At 36.7% G+C, this 20,981-nt stretch overlaps 1 protein-coding gene across 4 annotated transcripts in view; it reads right to left on the bottom strand.

Moving 5' to 3' along the window:
- Positions 1-601: 601 nt before the first annotated feature.
- The window catches only part of LOC149773084 (baculoviral IAP repeat-containing protein 8-like), a 29,596-nt gene continuing 9,216 nt past the window's right edge, over positions 602-20,981 (bottom strand). Inside the window, exons 1-8 of one of the 4 annotated variants that reach the window (XM_089946923.1) lie at positions 18,494-18,726; positions 6,316-6,608; positions 4,828-5,013; positions 4,008-4,186; positions 2,601-2,676; positions 2,102-2,200; positions 1,485-1,610; positions 602-1,012 (exon numbers count right to left, since the gene is read on the bottom strand). In XM_089946923.1, coding sequence (XP_089803049.1) covers positions 813-1,012; positions 1,485-1,610; positions 2,102-2,200; positions 2,601-2,676; positions 4,008-4,186; positions 4,828-5,013; positions 6,316-6,586 — 1,137 coding nt within the window. In that variant the 5' untranslated portion in view covers positions 6,587-6,608; positions 18,494-18,726 and the 3' untranslated portion in view covers positions 602-812. Of the gene's footprint in view, positions 1,013-1,484; positions 1,611-2,101; positions 2,201-2,600; positions 2,677-4,007; positions 4,187-4,827; positions 5,014-6,315; positions 6,790-18,493; positions 18,727-20,981 lie in introns of those variants that run through there. The other 3 variants (XM_089946921.1, XM_089946922.1, XM_089946924.1) reach the window with 3 other exon arrangements.

A 20,981-nucleotide genomic window follows, 5' to 3' on the forward strand; every position in this document is an offset into this window, starting at 1 on the left:
ATCGCTGGTGATAATTACAGAGTTCCGAAAGTGGCGACAAGCCGTTTATGTGCATTTCACGGTATCTAGGCCGAAAAATCAGAGATAGTTGAGGTGAACAACAATATTTCCGAATATTGTAACAAGACGGAATTCTTCTAATTTGGCATGACTATCACAACTGATGCTGCTCTCTGTTATACGTCCGCTTGTGAGTTGCAAATGTTTGTCGTTTTATTCCTTTGTTTACTAAACAAATTCGGTTTTTCTGTAATTTTAATAGACAAATTGTAAGTCTCCTCTTAAACTTGTTCAATTAAAAATATAATTCCAACGATATATTTGAAACTCTGAAGCTGAAATTATAGCTAATATTGGTTTGTTATACGATTTACGTTGTGGAATATTTCGTTTGTATTTGATCATGGGGTAAAGTTGTCTCCAAACGTAGGGCAGTCCTGACCGTGCCTTAAAGTTGAAATGACTCCTTAAATCTTTCTTGCTATGTCTACATTTTTAAAAATTTTAATAGAAGATTTCACAGAGTGAATTGTATGTTTATATTTTAAATTCTTACGACTGTTCAAGCAGAAAAAAGAGAAGAAAAAACAAAACAGAACAATATTGCAATATTGTTTATAATTTCTTGCTAAAATATATCCAAACTTATGAAGGTATTTTTTTCAAGTAAATGTATTGTTTGTTTAGCTGGCCCTACCAGTGTGATCGGTACTTCGGTAACGGAAAGACTAGACAAGATATCAAGTCCAAGAATTGTAGACGTCTTTACAGTTTGTAATTGTTCAGTAAGAAGTAAATGTTTAAGATAATGTTTAGCTCATGTAGGTTTTGACCTTCTGTCGGACCCTTCGGAAGCAGGTGAAACAGACATATATATGTGGAGAACATGTCTCACACACTGTGTGGTGTCTGCATGGGAGAAACAGCACGTTGCGCTCGTGCTCTCCACATTCCGTGCACATCATTTGGCGCTTTAGTGTATCGTTCTCTTGCAAGATTGGCACAGCTGAAACTAAGAAAACAATAAAAGTCCATCGCATACTAGTATATAGATTTCTGAGTACTAAAATAATCGAACAATACAATCAAAATATAATGTCACAAGGACTAAATTAATATACTTCAAAGGTGTCTAATATTAGGAAATAGTGGACTAAGCGTATCTGGAAATTGCAAAAAATTCTAATAAAGTTTATCCCAAACAATATGTAATGTTTTCTTGTTCGTAATTGTATTTGGTACTGGAGTACTGCCAGATCATATTTTCTTGCAAACTCTACAATTCCAATGAACATAAACTTAGTGTTTATTTATAATCATTTAAAGATATCACCACATCGATTATAGCAGGCAATGATATAGTTGTAGGTATTCCGTCAGGTCAGTAAGATGAGTTCAGGTTATCCTGAATATTTAAACTAAGCGTTTTCAAGTTACGGTGATTGTGCTATTTTTTAAAAATTAAAATCATTGCATATCTTTACCTGCTTCATTTTGATGGGTATTCATGGTGGAGGATAGAGATTTCTCAGCTTGTCTTGGTACATTTCCTTCTTCCTCCTTGTCCAGTAGTACAGTCAGTATGTCCTGGGATCCAAATTCCTCCCTACCTAGCATAGTTAAGGTCATGGAACGTTTAACATGTGAAAATATAATAACTTTTGAATACATGCAAAAAAATAGGTCTATGTCACATTGGTTATTTCTATTTCGGTCAGTGATATATCTTCAAGCGCCGTACTTTGAAATATACTCTGCCATAAACCCCTTTTCTATTAATACCTAATCAAACCCTAAATTATTTGCAATGTTTGACATATAATAATTTAACAAAAATGCTGATTTTAGTAAATGAAGCGATATTATAGCACAAGGCAACAACAAACTAATCACAATTCCCTGTATTTTTACGAGTTCTTTTTAAGCGAGTGTAAATCACAGTTTAAAAAGACTAGGCCAATGAACTGTGATTGCAGGACGTTATATATGAATGATAACAATTATTAAAAGTAGTATAGTTTACAAAGTTCTATTGAAAATATGTTTCTATTTAGTTCCTGTTTCTATGGAAAATAAATTATTGAACACAAAAGATCCCCACCTTCTTTAAGAAGATCGTTGATAGCTCTAACCACGGTCATGTCAGAGAAACCAGTCTGGACGACACTCTGAGCACAGTCTGCATCTAGAACGCTGGGCTCTGTTGTAATTAAAATAAACAGAAACGCACATACATACGTACATAAATACACACATAAATCTGTCTGACAGCATTTTCGTTTGTCCTTTGCAGTTCAAAAAAAAACAAAAGAAAAATTTAACCAAGGTTAGGTAAGCAACATGAAAAATGAGTGATAATAAAGAAAATAATTTTGTGGAAATCAAATACATTTGGAACTGATTGGTAATGGGTGATTAATAGAATTTCCTCGATCTATATAGGCCGAATAGAAAACTTGAGTGGACAAGAATTATGCACAGAAATGAGGCTTGCCAGAGTCCTCGCAGATATCTTGGCTCCCATGAGCTAGATTATACTGCCCATATGCATCGTGTGTCTTTTATGAATTATTTCTGTATTTATGACAGGTGTTACTTACCCTGATCATTATCTAAATTCAGAGCCTGCATATAGCTCGTTGCCTTTTCCTCCTCATTTAGTGAGGGTTGGTCATCCTAAAATACAAACAGGCATGGTTTATTGTTTTCAGTTATGTTTTACGTAACAGCAACACAAGTAGGTTATCTAGTGCTAAAGCTTTTGGAGTACAATGCCTTGTCCAATGGGACACCACAGTAGATGCTTAAGATGGAAAAAGGCTGATTCGATGGCAGGATCCAAACACGTGATGCACCCTTTCGGTCGTGATACCGGCACACTAACCACTGACACTATGCAAATCTTGCCTCCCTTAGGTCGCTGCTTACGACACACATGAAAGTGCAACCAGCGTATTCCACATCTCCCCAGCCCACAGTAAAATGAACAACAAAGAAAACTAAATTCTTCCAGAATCTGTAGGGGCAACGTTTTGCTTGAAATAGAAATGTATATACTGTACGACCAATTAAGAGTCACAGCAACATAAATAGGTTATGTATTCCCAAGGCCATTAGAGTAAAATGCCTCGAATGGAACACACCAGTAACCGAGTACATTACTAGGTAACGTACGATCAACTATTAGTCACAAAATAACGCTTTCATTATCGTCATGAAAAGACAATAAATGAAACACTATTGTTGAAAATAATCAAACAGATATTGAAAAATTGGTTGTTCTGGATAAATTTAGCTTCGGATATTTAAGCATATTCAAAACGATGGCTACGACGCGATTTAGAAATTTTAAAAATCATGTAGATATCTGACTTCTGACCAGGTAGGAATAAAGAAACCTTCATAAAAGATTGAGATCAGATTTTCTTAATGTCAGAAGGACACATTTGTTTGCAAGACTTTTACTCAAATTGTTTTACAAGTTCCTTTACAAAAAGAGAATATTAAATCAAACATAAAATTACAATCTGTTAAAATGTAATCAGAAAGAACAAGTGCAATATGAATATAGGGTAACTTCCTGGCAAGATATATATCTTTAAGGGTCAGTACTAGGCGAAAGCAAGCAATGATCGTGTATTAGGACACCGGTGCCCCAATTAGTGCATAAAACAAAACAACAACAAAACAAAATTTACACTCGACACAAAGAACATAACGATGTTTATTCAGACTAACATAAATTGATGATACATGATAAAATTTCATTGCAGAAGCACACAAAAGCTGATATGATTGATATACCCAGTCAGTGTTGGATGAATTGTGGCACTAGAAATAACGGCACATATGGTTCATCAATATTGCCAATGTATTCCTAGCCTCAAATCAGTCTGACATCCAAAACTAATATTAAAAGTAATAGTATTAGTATCATTAATTATTTTCAATGATTCATTGTTTATTCCATTACATTAGATGATTAACTGATGGTCAAAATAGTTTACCTCAGCTTCTGATTCCTCGTCCATGAGACGTACAAGTTGAATAAATTCTTCCCCTTTGACATGTCGTAAGTAATCACAGTCAGAAAACCAACGCGCATGCTCGATCCAGGGATCATCTTCCGGTTCCCAGTTTTTCAAACCTCCATCACAGGAAAAACATCTGACAACATCAGCCTTTCCTGGAATAATGATGATGATGCTCGATTCAAAAATATATGAAAGTTTAATCCAAAACAAAACGAAAAGTTGTCTAGCATTTAAAACATAATAACAACAGATTACCGCGATATTCGCGCAAACTGTTCAAGAGAGAGAAAGAGAAACAAGATGATTCCTCCTCATCCTTGACGAGTCTTAATATGTACATGGTTTCTTGAATCCATATATAAACATGTTTAATAATATAAATAACAATAAGGATATCAAATGCCATATACAAATTTTTTTTCAAAATAATGGTGAATTGTGTTTTTTTACATTACATACTTGCGTTCTATCATACTGCAGAAAGTAATTGATCAAACAATAGGCCAATTACGTAGAGAAGTTTATGAAGGGCGTAATACGGAATCTTTTTTAAAAAAAGCCTAAACAAATCTGAATGAGAAATATGGCTCTTACCACTTTTATCCTCAACTGCACACTTGTTTTGCGTTTGGATAATTATTACAACCGCAAAATAAACGTGAAATATCGACGAACGCGAAGCAGCCGATCACGAGTCGAAGAGAATTGAAATTATTTTAAGGCAATTGTATTACAAATATTATGATCAAAGAAATTCGTCAAAGTTAATTTACTAAATGAAATAGTGTCGAACCTAATGAGTAGAATCCTGCGTGCGCTAATTCTCTAGGCGTCTGTGTAAGATGGCTGGGCCAATTCTTGAAGGTACCGAGTCGGTTGCTGAAGGTCTGATACCGTGGACTCCTAATACGGCTTCCTGCTGGAAGGCAAAAGCTGTCCAGCATGAAGTTATTACATGAAGGTAATGGAGCCAAATCATCTGCAAAAACAACTATATATTGTCAGCAAAATAGAGTGGTCTTGCATTTTTCATAGTTATACTTGTCTTTCTATATTCAATCTATCCGACTCAGCGCCCCAATCCCACAAGTGTAACTCGAGGAACGTGTTTTAAAATTCTTGGACCTTAATGGACAATTTAATATCATTCAAATCAAGCAAAAACTTTCACTTTTTTTCTCAAGCGACATAAAAGGAGTTGTTTGAAATACAGAACGATCCACAAATATAATCATCTTACTCCTCTGATGTTCAGAAAAAGAGTGCAGAGGCAATAATGAAAAATGTGACAATATAGAGCATTCTCCTTTGATATACAATTACCTGGTTGATCAAATAACATGTTTAGTGCGATTATTTTATATTCACTTGAATGAAGAATGGGAGGACAGACTGAGAAATGTACTTTAATTAATAAAGCATGTTCATTTCCAGGTTTTAAATAGACGCATGGTGTGTAGCTGCTACAGAAAGTAGATTCTGTACAAATACATTAATGCAAAAATATACCTCTATAGCAGTATCAGTTTTGACAATATTAATTTTATTTTACACAACATAATGCCTAATAAAGCCCGTGCCCCACTGATGTACCCTTCAATATAATGCTATTGCGGCAAAATGCTGTGTCAAAAAGAGTAACAGCTCCAAAGAAGTTTGCCAATAAACATGACAAATCGAACAGTTACTTTACCCAGATGTAAGAACCCACATAAGAGTGGGATGCAAACCCCTAAATTACGTGGAAGTTTTACAAGGGTCAATAATTTGAATACATGTAGGTCTTCTTTATGTAAAGTCTCTTACAAAATTTGTCTTATTATGTATATTTAATTTATATTGTTAATAGGTTTTTTTATGTGATACAGCCAAAGACTTGTAGATACATCATCACAATTCAAATCACTGGCGTATTAGGACGTTAGATACTACCTGCACACCATCACATTGAATATTGGAACTTATTTGGAATACCACTAGAATTCATTTGGAACTTCATACATTTGGACTTGTGATAGAACTTTTGGGATTTAATTTACAATACTGTAAGTTGTTTTTAAATTTTCACTTTGTATTTAGAATACAAAGTGAAAATTTAAAAACAACTTACAGTATTTTTGTTTTGTGATCGCAATCACGATGTGGGCTTTTTTACATATTCTGTGCAAAAGCAGTTAAAAGATAGTTGTGACTATGCATGTTGTTGATGGTAATGGTGGTGTTTGTGGATGTTACAGTAGTGGTCTGTTTGATGGAGCATAGAGGTGCATCATATATTTACCACTATTTGACGGATTCTCTGTGGAGTTAATTTGAAGATCATGATTTGCAGCCAATGTGACTTCGTTTTCTGCCAACTCATTTCCGATTCGCTCGTGTCGTTCTGGCGAATGTTGGTGTCTTTCATCTCTGCTTTCGTATGGATTTGGTTCCTGCGTGTTATTTCTTCTGGGTGACTGTTGCTCTTCAGTATCATTTCTCCCTTGCTGTTGTTGTCCTTCACTGTGAGATCTCCTTTGTGGCTCATCTCTCGGACTGTCATTATACCCCATTCTGAGTCAGGAAGGTTTCCAGCTACAAGAGATTGATTTGTAATATAATCACTTGGATTTCGTATCATCTGGACTATTGCTTCTTGCAAGCTTATATAGGGCTGTGGACTTTCTGCGTTTCTGGTAGCGATGGGACAACTTGCCATGACATTGATCACAATTTCCAACAGTATATTGTTTTCGAAAATCCTCTTTAAAATTACCTGGAAAACAAACCAAACCTTAGTTGAAGTCCGATGACTTTATAAACGCAAAGTTTAATTTAAAGATATTTTTTTTACATAGAAAGATAATGAAGGTCATTAACATTCCTGACAGGCATACCACCTTCATAGTAGTATCATGACCAAAAGTTTCCCTTGTTGCATGACATCAGATTCGTTACTCTTCACAAAGAATATTCTGACAACAAATTCGCATCAATATGATTACGTACAACAAACTGTAGCAAACAGGATATTATGTCTATGTTGCTAATTCTGATGGCAGCAAGGGTGGATCCATGCGTACTCTTTAGCTTCTGCGTTTCAAGCTTTTATCAGGGCATAATTTAATTTTAACCACTACAAAAGAACACTTACATTACGAAACATTTTGTTTGTTTCGCACTCAGAAAGTATCTCATTATCTCTGGTTCACATATTTAAAATCTAAACAACGTTTCTTCGTGCACACTTTGGCATCGAGAAGAAGTTGGCATGGCATCTAGAAGAAATGGAAAACTCCCTTCAGCCTAGTCAGAACAAGCCTTTCTATGCCTGATTCATCAAGATTATAAAATGACAAACACTATATTTCATTTGGGTATGAATTCCGGTTTTGTGTCTTATAGCAAGGCTATCATCTAATGTCCTAGTCGTAGTAAAAGTGGCGGCAATGATGAAGACTAAAATAGATCTAAAAATATTCCTATCTAATTTGATGGCAAGTGTCGAGAAATCTAGCAAGCATTTCTGTGCCTTGAACTCCAGGATAAAGCATATATTCTGTTAATTCGTTGATTAATGTATATCAAATTTGATGGGAGTTTCCTAGAAGAGTTGTCAGTGTTTAATATATGCATATATTCAAGAGGAGGTAACAAAGTAAACACTGTTATCAAGTACTATGAATTATTTTAGAAACGATAGTTAATCGCTATTTTAATTAGAAAGACTTTATTTGTACTATTGATTTCCTTAATGAAAACAACTCTTACTTGGCTCAAAGTGACTGGTCTGGCATACAAGTTGATTTAATCACGTTTAAAAGAAGTTGTTTCGAGTTCCATCTGTTGAGTAAGCATTAAAACCAGGTTGTTAAGATATACAGCGTAACAAGCGAATTAATCAATTCAGACATATGTAGTTAAATAGTTATAAATCGTGAGAAAATTCGACCATATCAGACTGACGTCAACCAAGGCTAGGTATCAGGTTTTATATCGAGCTACGTTAAACATAGATAGCACACATACGTTCTGCCAACAACGGCAAATAACCGTCAACGTCACATACCCACATTAGGTTCGACGTGTGTGTGCTACCTGTGAAGTGAATTAAGATGATAATAGTGTCCAGTTCCGAGGAGAATATATGCTTAATAAGCAAGTCGAACATATTAGCTCCGTTGAATTTCATTAAAAATTTTTAACTTAGCCAACATCACAAAACTGCATCATCTAGCAATCTCCATATAAGACTAAACGATTGGCTTCTGATCAGATGTATAATTTTTATATTGCAGACCTGAACAAATTTTGTTTTGAATCACGCGTACAGGACAAGTGATTTCAGAAAATTGTCTTGTCCCATCATACATTTTCACTTGTGAAATTTCAATCTCTTGCATAGATTTGATGAGATCTGTGCATTTTAATCAATATTAAAAATAACACAAATAATGCGCAACATATTTATTACCTCAAAGGGCTTACGTATTTAATTTTGCATTGTCAAAGTATCTTATATGCTCTAGATCTTGCTTCAATATGGTAGTGCTTCAATCAGCAAGAATGGAGAGGGATTTACTGGAGATCAGACCTTCCCTAACGTCTTCTCTAAAGACTTGATTAATTTGAGTAAATAATTGTCTTGCCCGGAGTATGTTTTGTACAATTAGCACCGTTATTCTCACAAAGCATCTCCATCTCAGAAAATAAGTTTTGTGGGCTAGAGTGTAGGGTGTGTTACAGAGCGCTCTTGCTGCTTTCTTTCATTTCATTTTCATTTAGTTTTAAAACGCCATACCCAATATGGTGTTTGTAACCTTAACATCGGCGATGTTTTGAATATGTTGGTTAGTGTCATGGTTTTACTGTGCTAAACAGGATTTATGCGGTCCAAATCTAATAAAACTTGATAGATCCTGCAATTGTCGGTTCCGTTGACAAATAAACTGGTTGAATTTCCAACTAGTGCCACTTTGGGATAAGGTCTGCAATAATTGCAAAACCTCTTTCCTTTTCCTTTAGTGTCAATGAATTCAAGCAATGGATCAGCCCAAAGTGGACGAAAATAGCTTTGTCTCTTAGTCCAGTCATATACATTATTTGCTGCCAGAGTCTGACTTTGGAGAAATAGTATCCTCACATTCAGTGGCAGCTTTACATTTTACCCCTCCATGTTTACCAATTTTCCTTCTCTGAATCGTCCCTGTGATGTTCCATGCAAAGACAATTTAATATAAAAAAATTTATTTCATCCAAACAGAACAGATCACATGATTTGACACCATCTTCTACAAATATGCTCATAACATCCAATATGTTGTTTAAATGCTAGCACAGGCAGCTCTTTTAGCGTAAAGTTACAATTGTTTAGCTTCAAATTCAACATCGCACATTAAAGTTGATCCTCTGTAAGTAGTATCATTTGGACTTACTGACATAGGTCAAAACCTTCTATGCCCCATGACTTTACCCGTAATGTAAACAATACAATCGTCAACCAGTACACTCAGTACATTATGTGTTAACGACGTCTTGGATGGCTTTCCATTTCCGTCAACACCATCTCGAATTCAGCCATGTTAATTATTGTATCCTCGATAGCCGTTGAGTTCAACTTGGTATTTGTATACAGGTTGCTTTTATGCTGCTGCAAGAACCTATGAACAGACAAGTACTTGAGGATGTATTCGTACTTAAATTATTTTACCAGCACCGCTCGCGACACCGGTTACTATTGATATAGCCCAGACAGCAATTTCAATTGGCGTTGTTTTGATAGTAGTTGTGGTTGCAATTTCCTCCACACCAACACCAACGGTTGTTACTGCGGAGATTCCACAAACTGCAACGACGACAAGACAGACACGCTTGTGTTTCACATTTAAGAGCGGTTTTCTTAATGATTTCATCTCGTTTATTCCACTTCGATTATTATTTCATGTCGGTAACATTGACGGTCTATGATGGTTCTTCTATAAATAACGTGATCACAAACTATAATTGCTCTACAGGCTGGCATTGTACAAGTGCGAGAAGCGCGTGCACTCTTAGGAAAATGCCATTTTTCACAGGTAAAACTGTCATTTGATCATAGCAAATATCTCTCTGAAGAATATTTAACTCTCGGGCAATTGTGCTTCTAGCGATGTGGGCTATTATTATGTTCATATAGGACCATATTGCACCCGTTTTTAGAGTATGAAGCGATCGCTCTCGTTTTCGAAAAAGAATTACACGGATATGTGCGTCTTTGTTGAATAACGGCAGAGTTTTTTTATTTTCATAGTTGAGTCAATCAATGTTGGTTTAACATAACTAACTGGAAATTCAGTTGGGATAGATTTGTCAGTAAATTCCACTTCCTCGTTGTAGAACAAATTCCTGGGTGTTTACATGTCTGGATTTCAATGCGTATACTGAACGCTTTCGCGTGATAATGGAATGATTCCAAGCTTGGCATATTAGGGTGGTCCCAATCATTAATTTCTATTTGGTTTTTAACAAAATTCTATTTCAGTGAATTCGAGGGTTGGTTAACGCCACTTTCATGCAGATAGTCATCGAAAAGTGGAGCCAAATCACTATCGATGTTAGTATCTCTGGTTAGGCGATCCAATACCCTATCAGTAAATTCCACAAACTCATCACCGCGGTGGAAATCCACACTTATATGTAATAACAAACCTTACACACAAATGTCATAGACGATTGATAACGCTTCACCACCAACATCTGCTCCACGTATCTCTATTATTTCATCCTTATTGATCATAAATGAGCCTGCAACCAAAAGGTTTGTGATAACGTATCACTGGGATCTGACCTAAATAAAGAATCCCTACCTTTTTATATCTTAGCTGCAGCATTATGATTTCCGGTGATAGTTTTTGGTCTTCTTATTGAATACTAACAGATCCCATCTGTTAATGGACGAATAAATGATCAAAAATAATACACGGATCTATCAGCAACAAGTCTAAAATTGCCACTACGATGAAACCAGTTAGTATTTATAATTCTTACACCAAATACTCTAGAGTTTTCTGCTCCTCCTATTCTCTGTATATTCCAATATGTACCATCAAGATACTTACCATGTTTTTCTGACAATCTGATGTCATCAGCGACGACCTTAATATTATCTACCCACGTATTGTTTATTCGTATCATCATTATAATCGATGGGTTCTTACATCAGCTGAAGTCGAGTTTCGTTCATAATATGGTACCTACTCATTTCATCACCAGGCATTTTAACTTTAAAATTCATATTTGTGACAACTTAGCCTTTGATAAATTCCACAGAAAACACCAAAGTCTTTGAATCTGGTGATTTCCAAATTTATCGTGAAAAATTACAAGCTCAACTGGGTCAACATCAATGACCCAGCTGATAATCTCAGCCGAACCTGCTTTGATGGCATACCTGCTCAGATCCTCATCACTCCACATCAGGTTAAGTAGCGTCCGTAAATGTTAATAACATGCATTTTATATATCATCCGAACTTTCTGAGTGACAGCGTAAAATCAATAAGTGTTTGTTTTGTTGGTGAACAAGTTCTGATTCCTGGAAGTGCACGAAAGAGTTCAATAACAAGATGCGCATATATCGACCCGTCCAATCGAATTTGTAACGGCAGAGTTTAATAACACTGTGGTTTTCGTCTGCCAAGGGCACTAGTGCCCCAGGTAAATAATAACTAATTTCAAATGACAGTGCAAATCCGTAAACATCAAAATAAAAATGATCATTCGGTGTCACCGCGTATTCTGCCCAATGAGTGCCAGGTCCTGTTGTCGAATCCAGGTTAACGATGCCTGTTTCCCTTGTTCGTTGAATCACTGATGCATGTTCATTTCGCATAAAGATATCCCGGAAATGTTTGACTGACTATGCCATCTTGAGTAACTTAAAACTGAATGTTGGTTAACGGAAGCGTGGCCTTTTGCGAGTTACATCCGGTGGTCGAAAATCTCGACATGAGGATATTCTCTGAGTTGTCCCTGCTAATCGAAGGCCTTTTCCTTTCAATGTTCGTTTGCGAGATGCAATAAGGTCTCCAGTTACCTTTTTCAAACGGTGGTTCTTCCCTGGGTTTTCCATGGTTCTTCCTCCACCAGTTATACTGGCCGCCATGTATAGCCTATCTTGTGCTGAAAATGGCGTTAAACCCTACAACAACAAGCTTTTTCAAAGAAATTCCGGATGATGTTCCAATGGCCCTTAACGCAACTGCTTTTTTAGACGCAGTAGCCTCAGTAGCTAACAACGTTGTATTGTCCGCGAACAATGTAAATCTTTCACCAGCTTTTTGCATTGATGCCACCGCGTTGTTAGTTTGTTTGGCCGCATTAAGCTTATGAAGCTGTGTTTGAGTCAAACAACATGATTCATTTACAGTTGTGTTTGGGAAATCCTAAATGTGACCCCGCAATTGTTTCATAATGCGCTCCTGCTTTTTCGTAAGCTGCTCTGTACTTAGGCAAACCTTAACTTCATGATAAAATATTATTTTTGATTACACTGTTTACTTACATCTATAATTACAGGCTTTCCACAGGCAAGCCAACGAACTTCTTTCGACCACCTACTCCCTCCAACAGCAGCATCTTATCAAACAGAATTACAGCAATGCATTTGTGACCACCAGAGATGAGAGTAACGGCGGCGGGATAGCCATCGGGACCTCCGTTACACGGAAATGAACATATAGATCGACCATAGTTAGTATGCGTTCCAACAAAAAGTTATGAATTAGGTACAACATAACAAAATCATGCTGACACGTGTCAACATTTTGATCCCTGACCCATGAACGACCACATTTTTTTTTATCTGAGCGTGAGACACGATTGTTGGTAAAACCTAGCAAAATTTCTTCGGCAGGTATTTGATAATCATTTAATCGCAAAATGTACACACTCCTAGCCGGTCGAACTTCGTTTAAATAACACTCTGGCCACTTGTGATGTGCCTCCTGAAAACACAAACGGCAATAAACATGTTTCTACAGCCGCTGAAGGGATCATCACAGGCATCCACACTGCAAATTTCGACAAAACAACTTTGCCGACATAAACGCTATTAGCACGCCAAATTGAATTATGATGATTGGGTTTTCGGTACAACCTGACTGTACGTTTCGCTACAAAAATAACCTTGCGAACATCTCTGCAAAACCCAAATATATGACTGAGAGGAATCACAAAACGAAAACGCCATTATGAGTTCAAGACGTTGTTCTCGGCGCAGTGCGAATAACCTTTTCTGTGGTAATTAAAGCAACTGTGGCCTGTCGTATTATATACTGTCCATGATGTGCAGTGTCTAATCCATCCTTGTGAAACATCGCAGTCGGGTCAGCAGATCTTTCATAATGCTGAATGTATCTGGCGAGTCCGAGAATTGTCATGGGACAAATTCAACCGGAGTATTGACTGCCAAATTATTATTATTGTTTGCATCAGTTTTCCCTCAATTTCTGAAAAGGTCACACACTGAAGAAAATACTGAGACGTATCATGCTCTTGTAAGTCTAGTGGACATCTTTTATATCCAGGCGTGCAGGTTTATTATATTTTGAATTAGTTTATCTAAATTGGATCTATACTCAGGTGCTTCTTGTTGTGGAAGATTTGCAAATATTTCCCTAGCATCTCTTGCTAAGGACTTTGATTTTCCTTTGCAATGCAACAAACTTCAAAACGTTCTTTCCACGTTCTCTATCATTATTGTCCGCTGTGGTCGCTCACTGATTCCATGATTGTCAGACAACTGTTGTGTGCTCATCTGACCGACATAGCCAATATAATCTAATTTAATTCTTCTAAGGCCACACCAGACCGACCCATGAAAAGGAAAATAATCCCTAACAAGTAAACAGGTCTGTTATTAATATTATTATTAATTGTCGTAAACACCTATTTATAGATCCTACGCAATCTACAGACATTATATTTTAAAATAGAATCTATATCCATGTACAAAAATTAGCTTTATATTATCTTGTTTATAGATGACAACTACAATTTACAGTCATGAACAAAAGTTACACACAATATAGTCATGTACCAAAATTTACCAAAAAACTAAGATGTATATAACACTGCCTCTAATGTATATTATGCAAAAATGTATTTCTATATCTAGGCATCTCTCTCTCTCTCTCTCTCTCTCTCTCTCTCTCTCTCTCTCTTACACACATCATGATCTACAGATCTTAAAATATGTAAACTTTAGACCCTCAAGTGTACCAATATATAACACTATACACAATTTATGTTTCTGGGTAGTAAGTGTTATTTCGTAATTGCTTATGCCTAAAATGTATATAAAATGGCTATTATGCCCCACAAACGTTCCTTTTGTGACCAGGACAGTAATATTTTGAAATTTTCATATTTCCAATGAGAAAACGGGCGAATTTGTGTCTTTTCGTTCACATAAAGTCAGAAGAAAACAACATATGAATCAAAATTAACATGTATTTATACTAAAGTAATACCAAAATGACCACACAAGATTTAGAAGTGAGTAGTTTTGCGAGATTTACAATTATACTGTAAATCACTTTCACTTCCTGGTGGAAGCGCTCGCCTTGCTCCTCCAAGTAGGCTCCCACGTTCTCCTTGAATTTATCAAGATGAGCATCAAGGATATGGGCTTTGAGGTACACCTTGCAGCCCATTGTGCGGTAGTTCTTCACTAGAGTCTCAACCAGCTCCACATAGTTTTCGGCCTTGTGATTGCCCAGGAAGTCCCGAACCACTTCGACAAAGCTGTTCCAATCCGCTTTCTCCTTACTAGTGAGCTTCTTGGGGAATTCACTACACTCCAAGATCTTCTTTATCTGTGGTGCGACGAAGACACCGGCTTTGACATTTGCCTCATACAGCTTAGGAAAGAAGTCTTGAAGGTACTTGAAGGCTGCCGACTCCTTATCTAGAGCTCTAACAAATTACTTCATAAGGCCCAATTTGATGTGCTGTGGTGGCATCATCACCTTCCGGGGGTCCACCAGTGGCTCCCACTTGACGACTTTCCTCCCCACAGAGAACTTGGTCCGCTGTGGCCAGTCCCGCCTTGGTGTCAATTGATGTCTCAAAGGCAACGATAGCTGGGAAACTGGGTAAAACTGCCTTGGAGACCCATCAGGAATGCCACCATTTTGAAGTCTCCGATGACCTCCCAGCCGTACTTATCATACTTCAAGGCGTCCAGCAAGGTCTTGATGCTGTTGTAATCCTCTTTGAGGAGCACCAAGTGAGCCAGGGTACTTGTTCCCATTATGGAAAAGCACGGCTTTGAGGCTCCTGGATGAGCTGTCACTGAAGAGACGCCACTCATTCTAGTTATAGGCGATTCTTATTGCCTCGAACTTACTGGTCACATTGTGGCAGAAGCAGAGCCCACCTTGACGGGTGAAGAAGCTGGAAAAAGCTTGGTGACGCTTCCTCTGATCTGCGACTTGTACACTTTCATCCAACAAGTTCCACTGCTTGAGCCTAGACGTCGAAAACTCGGCATTGGTTTGGAGAGACCAAGATCTCTGATCAAGTCGTTGAGGTCTTTTTAGTTCGGGTAGTGTAAGTTTCTCTCCTCAGCTCTTTGAAACTGTCATCTGGATCTACAACGTCTTCCTCGCTTTCTGACTTCCTGCTCTCTTCTAAAGACGACTGCTCTCTCTCCGTAGGAGTGGGTACGGGGAGCTCAGAGCAGTGTGGCACCGGGGCGATGGATGAAGTAAGGTCCGGATACGTGATAGGTGCATTCTTGCCAGTCCGACGTTTGGAAGGGTCCACCATGCAGAAGTAGCAGTTGCTTGGGTGGCCAGTGGGTTACCGTCGAATTCTTGGGATAGTGAACTTCATGGCTCTCTTTTCCCCTCTGTACCATCCTATAAAAATACATTTATTTTACCCATGACTAATATGTAAGAGATTCTTGCAACATTTTTCATATGCTGTATGATATTTTTTCAATAACACTGAAAATAGTAAAACATTTTAAAATTAAAATCTTTTACATTTTTAAAAATTTTAACATATTTTCTAACATAAAATTCCGAGTAACAATTGTCCATCTTACTTCCGGATTATTAATTTTTTTTGCATTGCTCGCAGGTGAAATGAGGTGCCCAGGGTTTGTTTTGATCCCCGACAGGCATGCTAAAATATGCTTTGTAGACCTGGCACATTTTAGTAGATGCTTCCACTGAGTACTTTTTCGCTCTCGTCTTGATAAATTGTCCGCGGTCATAGCAAAATGCGTCTGCCGGATGCTTGCAGCCTCTTGATGCCATCTCAGAAAAATGCAGATATGTATCCACTCAGGCAACTGGAACTAAACTGAACTGGTGGGCTTAAGGCCCCTGTATTTATACTACTATTTATATTACTGGAAAGTTCTAGAAGTTATTCCAAGTTTACTCAGCGCTGAACCTATCTGGGATGTTCTGGAAAATAGGTAAAATTCAAAATATAAATGTTCTGGTCACAAAAGCAAAGTTTGTGGGGAATAATAACCATTTTCTATACTTTTGATATTACTGGTATGTAATTATTTCTCACACATAACAATATTTTATGGTGCTTTATTTGTTTAATGTATATTTTCGTCTTCGGAACGTGCTTCTCTATGTTTTGCAATCGGCACAATTATTCCCAGCTTTCCTTGTTGCTGAGACAGAGGGTGTAGTTAGAAACAGGCTAAGTGGTAGTGTTCCCATAGGCGAAGCTTTCACATATGACGTAGGCGGTAGCTGCATAAGGAATGGGAACCAGGCTAGCGTTCTCGTTTCTAACATCTGATTCCAGAGTATATGTAATCATCCGCAGGTGTGGAGAGTACAAATAATCTAAGCATTATGACAAATTTTAACCAGGTCAAGTCATTTCTGAAATTGTTATTATCATATTTGTAAGAATTTATTATATTTCCAGAGTTTGATTTTGTCGAGATTTTGAGTTGGTCCAGATTTTGAGTCTGTCCAGGTTTTCAAAGAGAAATTCTAACTCGTGTAAAATTATTCTACGAAATAATATTGATAAATATAAATAATTAAAGAAAAATAATTGATATACCTTCAATAACATTTATAAATACGGGTTGGTAGACTTAATTTATTTTATGTTTATTTATAATATCATAAATAACATGCATTTCTTCTTTTTTCTGTTATATATTTTTCTAGACTTTATTATTACAAACATATAATCACCATCACCACTTACATATTTCTAGCATCTTTTCACCTCCAGCCAGTACCAGGCGAACCCAAAATGTGTTATGACTGGAAGAATCTTAACAAACAGTCGTAACAATGTATTTTGCTCACATAAGGAGTGGTGAGATACGTCATTTAGGCTTTTCTGACCATGCCATATGAATGACACTGGCGTACCAACTATCTCCGGATTTCAGATTATCAAAGTGTGACGGCGCAGAGTACACATTGGATTGGTCGAGTTTTTGAGCACTTAGCCGGAAGCCGGAAACCAAACCCTAGCGTGGGTTTATGATAATAAATTGTATTGGAATGACGTATTTTCATCGACCAATCAACACCCCAGATCGAAGCCTGCGGACAATTTTGGATTTCCTGTCCATTTTCCCATTATTTTTAACAATCAAAACAACCAATTGTAATCGCACCATCTCCTTCTGTTTTTGTTTTTTTTTTTTTTGTTTTTACTGTAGATTATATATCAAACTACTAATAATTGGATTTTGTAGTTTAGTATTAACTATATCAAAGGCAAATGTTAAATTGCATGTATATATGAAAATTTAGGGAAAATGAGGAGTCTCTCGACCAAGCGAAAGACTCCGTTTTCTGTTGTGAAACATTAAAATTTCTGATTTATAGTTATCGAGGGTATGGATAAATAGATCAGAAGTAAGTTAAATTAATATGGAGAGAGAGAGAGAGAGAGAGAGAGAGAGAATAAGAGGTGGGGGGAGTCACTTTGAAGAGACCTATTTACAATGTAAATTACATAGATGGATATATTTTATATTTTAAATTAATAGACAATTTTAGCAAAATATATATATAAATGTACTTTAATATAAATATTCAAATGTGATGACTGTATGAAAATGAATACAAAAAATGATTAAGTTTACATATTTGTCAGATCTTTTCCCATGACACTGACGTTTTAAACTTAAATAAATTGTCAACAGTTTTTAGCACTTTTAAAGTTGAAAACTACATGTACTGACCGTGGTCCACTCTCAAACTCAGGAAAATGCCTACCGTGCTCACTTAATCAATATGATTAAAATCATATCTTCAATGTTATACATTATGTACAGCGTATATCTGATTTTAAGCAGACTGGCTCTTAACTGAATTAGTAAACAAAAATCTCAGGACTTCTGACCAAAACGTTTTGGCAGGCATGATGATACATATGAAGATAAAAAGATTAAATGAATCCTGGTAATTTGATTATATATTTGTAACCTACCGTTTTACACTATTACTCAGAAAATGAATGGTACTTCACTGTCCAGTACTGTATAGAGATTTGGACGTATTCGATCTTGTAACACGACTGAAAGACTGTCGCTGCTCCAATTATGCATAATCGAGATATGTGCCTTCCCAGTATGTGACTAGGTTCACAGCAATCTCCACTTAAGATCCGACAGCGACTGCTTAAGGTTCAAGTTCTTGTGACATTTGAATTAGCCAATGGAAATGCAGCTTTCAGAATGTTGAATGGTATAATGCTATCTGACTGACTGATAAAATTAGCAATGATAGTAATAGAATATGTTACCAATACATTAACCCCGAAGGGGTCGCGCTCAAGTGGGAGTGGTTATAACCACGCAGAAAGTATGACAAATATACTTTATTCATTTAGCAGTGTCTGTAAAAAAAAAAAAAATTATTTTTTAAAATTATTATTATTATTTTTTAATTTTTTTTTAAAAAATAGCATAGACCATAATAATAATTAAATGTACCAACTTATAACCCGAAATCATGCACAGAAATACAAGGTATATCGAGATTCAATCAATACACGAAACAGGGACCTCTCAAAATAGAGTAACCGAGCTCATGGACTGGTGAGGAAAGTTCACCTGACCGCATAAACCACAAGAGTCTGACGTTTTATCAATAAAGTACAATGAAATATCTGACAACACAAGATCAAACAAGCTACCTAGCTGTAATCAAGTTCAAAGAACACCTGCTAAATAATCGTGTTCGTTTACAACGATGTTCTCTTCAAATTATAAGATATTTACGCACTATCATAAAAAGATAATACAAACCCGTTTGTTTGTACCCCCCTACCGATTTAAATAATGGAAACTTTAATGTGATAAAAAGTGAACGAACTTAGTCAATTCATTCACTGATTTATAGTGTCTAAACTGACTCTGAGTAGAGTGCCCCTAACACCGTCATCTTATGCGCGTTTCATGCTTAACGGAAGTTTTCAGTGCAATAGACGGACATGTTCAGATCCATCTCCATTTCTGGACAAGTCCATTTTCAGCAAAGGGGTGTATTACGACTACAGATGTATATACATAAGTCGTCTGCTTCCGATATTTACAATCTCGAATCAAGCAAAAGAAAATGACAACTACACTTTTCATGTGGATTTAACAAGCGGTTTAATTTCTATGTTCATGTATGCAGAGGGATATAATTCCAAACTCTCAACGTTATGTAATTTACGCAATTATTCAGCATTTGCCGAACAGGATGAACTACGTCATTATGTTGTCTGATGGAAATAAACTAGCCTGTAGTGTTCGCAATATGGCGCCGTGTTAGTATGGAAAGTCCGTTAAACATGAAATGGTGCAGCAGATGCCAATATTAGTCCATTCTTGTCAGAGTCAGTTTAAAAATTACAAATCAATGATTCAATTGACTTAGTTCTGTGCACTTTTTATCACATTAAACTTCTCGTTTTTGAAATCGGTATTGGCGGTACAAACAAACGGGGATATAGAGTCAGACTTTGTATGGTCCTTATCACTGCAAATGGTTGATGAAGAGTTGTTGTGAGGTTTAACGCTGTTTTTCAGCAGAAGATAGACTGGCTATACATGGCGGCCAGTATTAATGGTGGAGGAAGAACACGGGAAAACCCCGGAAAGAAACATCAACCCACGAGAAGCTACTGGCAAGCTTTCTCACATACCCAGATAGGCCAAATCCGAGATTCGAACCTACGCAGACAGGGGTGTGATGGCAGTGATCCATAACAGTGTGCGCTTTAGACCACTCGGCCACTCGGGGCCGCTTGATGAAGGGTATAAAATAGAAAAGAGATAGTCATACAAGTTATCGTCTTATCAGAAGGAGATAATAATAATAAGAAGAATAGACTGAATATTAGACTATTAGATTTACATCTGATTGTCTTAATAGATGGTTGCATGTAAATAATGGTGATGAACTTCTATAAAAACGGAGGAGAGAGATTATGAGCTAAGAATGAAATCTGAAAGGTAAGGTAAAGTGGGAACAATAGTGAAATGGTGATGAATTTCTATAAATGTCCGAAATATCCACTGAAATGGGATGAAATTTCTGTGAGAAATGTCCATGGAACCAAACGTCCAGGTACCGTTTAAGCCATGTGACAGCTCATTCTTACCAACATGTCAACAACAAGTACACACGAAGCACCAGTAATTAGCATATTGCATACTATACATATTAAACGTTCTTGTTTTTGAAATCAGTAAGGGGGTACAAATAAACGGAGATACAGAGTCACACTATAGTCCGATAAACCAAATGCCTAAATTTCTGTTGATACTGATAGACGATATATAAACCACCAGTCAGTATCCCTATAGGTGTGGGGCTGATTTATCAACCTAATCGCATATACTCATTACAGCAAATTGACCTTCAAGCTTATGATATCGAAAATTGGTCATGAAGTTCGGCTTTAAGTTTCACAAAAGAAAACAAAA

The sequence above is a fragment of the Sinohyriopsis cumingii genome, unplaced genomic scaffold, assembly GCF_028554795.1.
Source record: "Sinohyriopsis cumingii isolate HCF-2022 unplaced genomic scaffold, ASM2855479v2 utg000913l, whole genome shotgun sequence".
Taxonomy (NCBI): Eukaryota; Metazoa; Mollusca; class Bivalvia; order Unionida; family Unionidae; genus Sinohyriopsis; species Sinohyriopsis cumingii.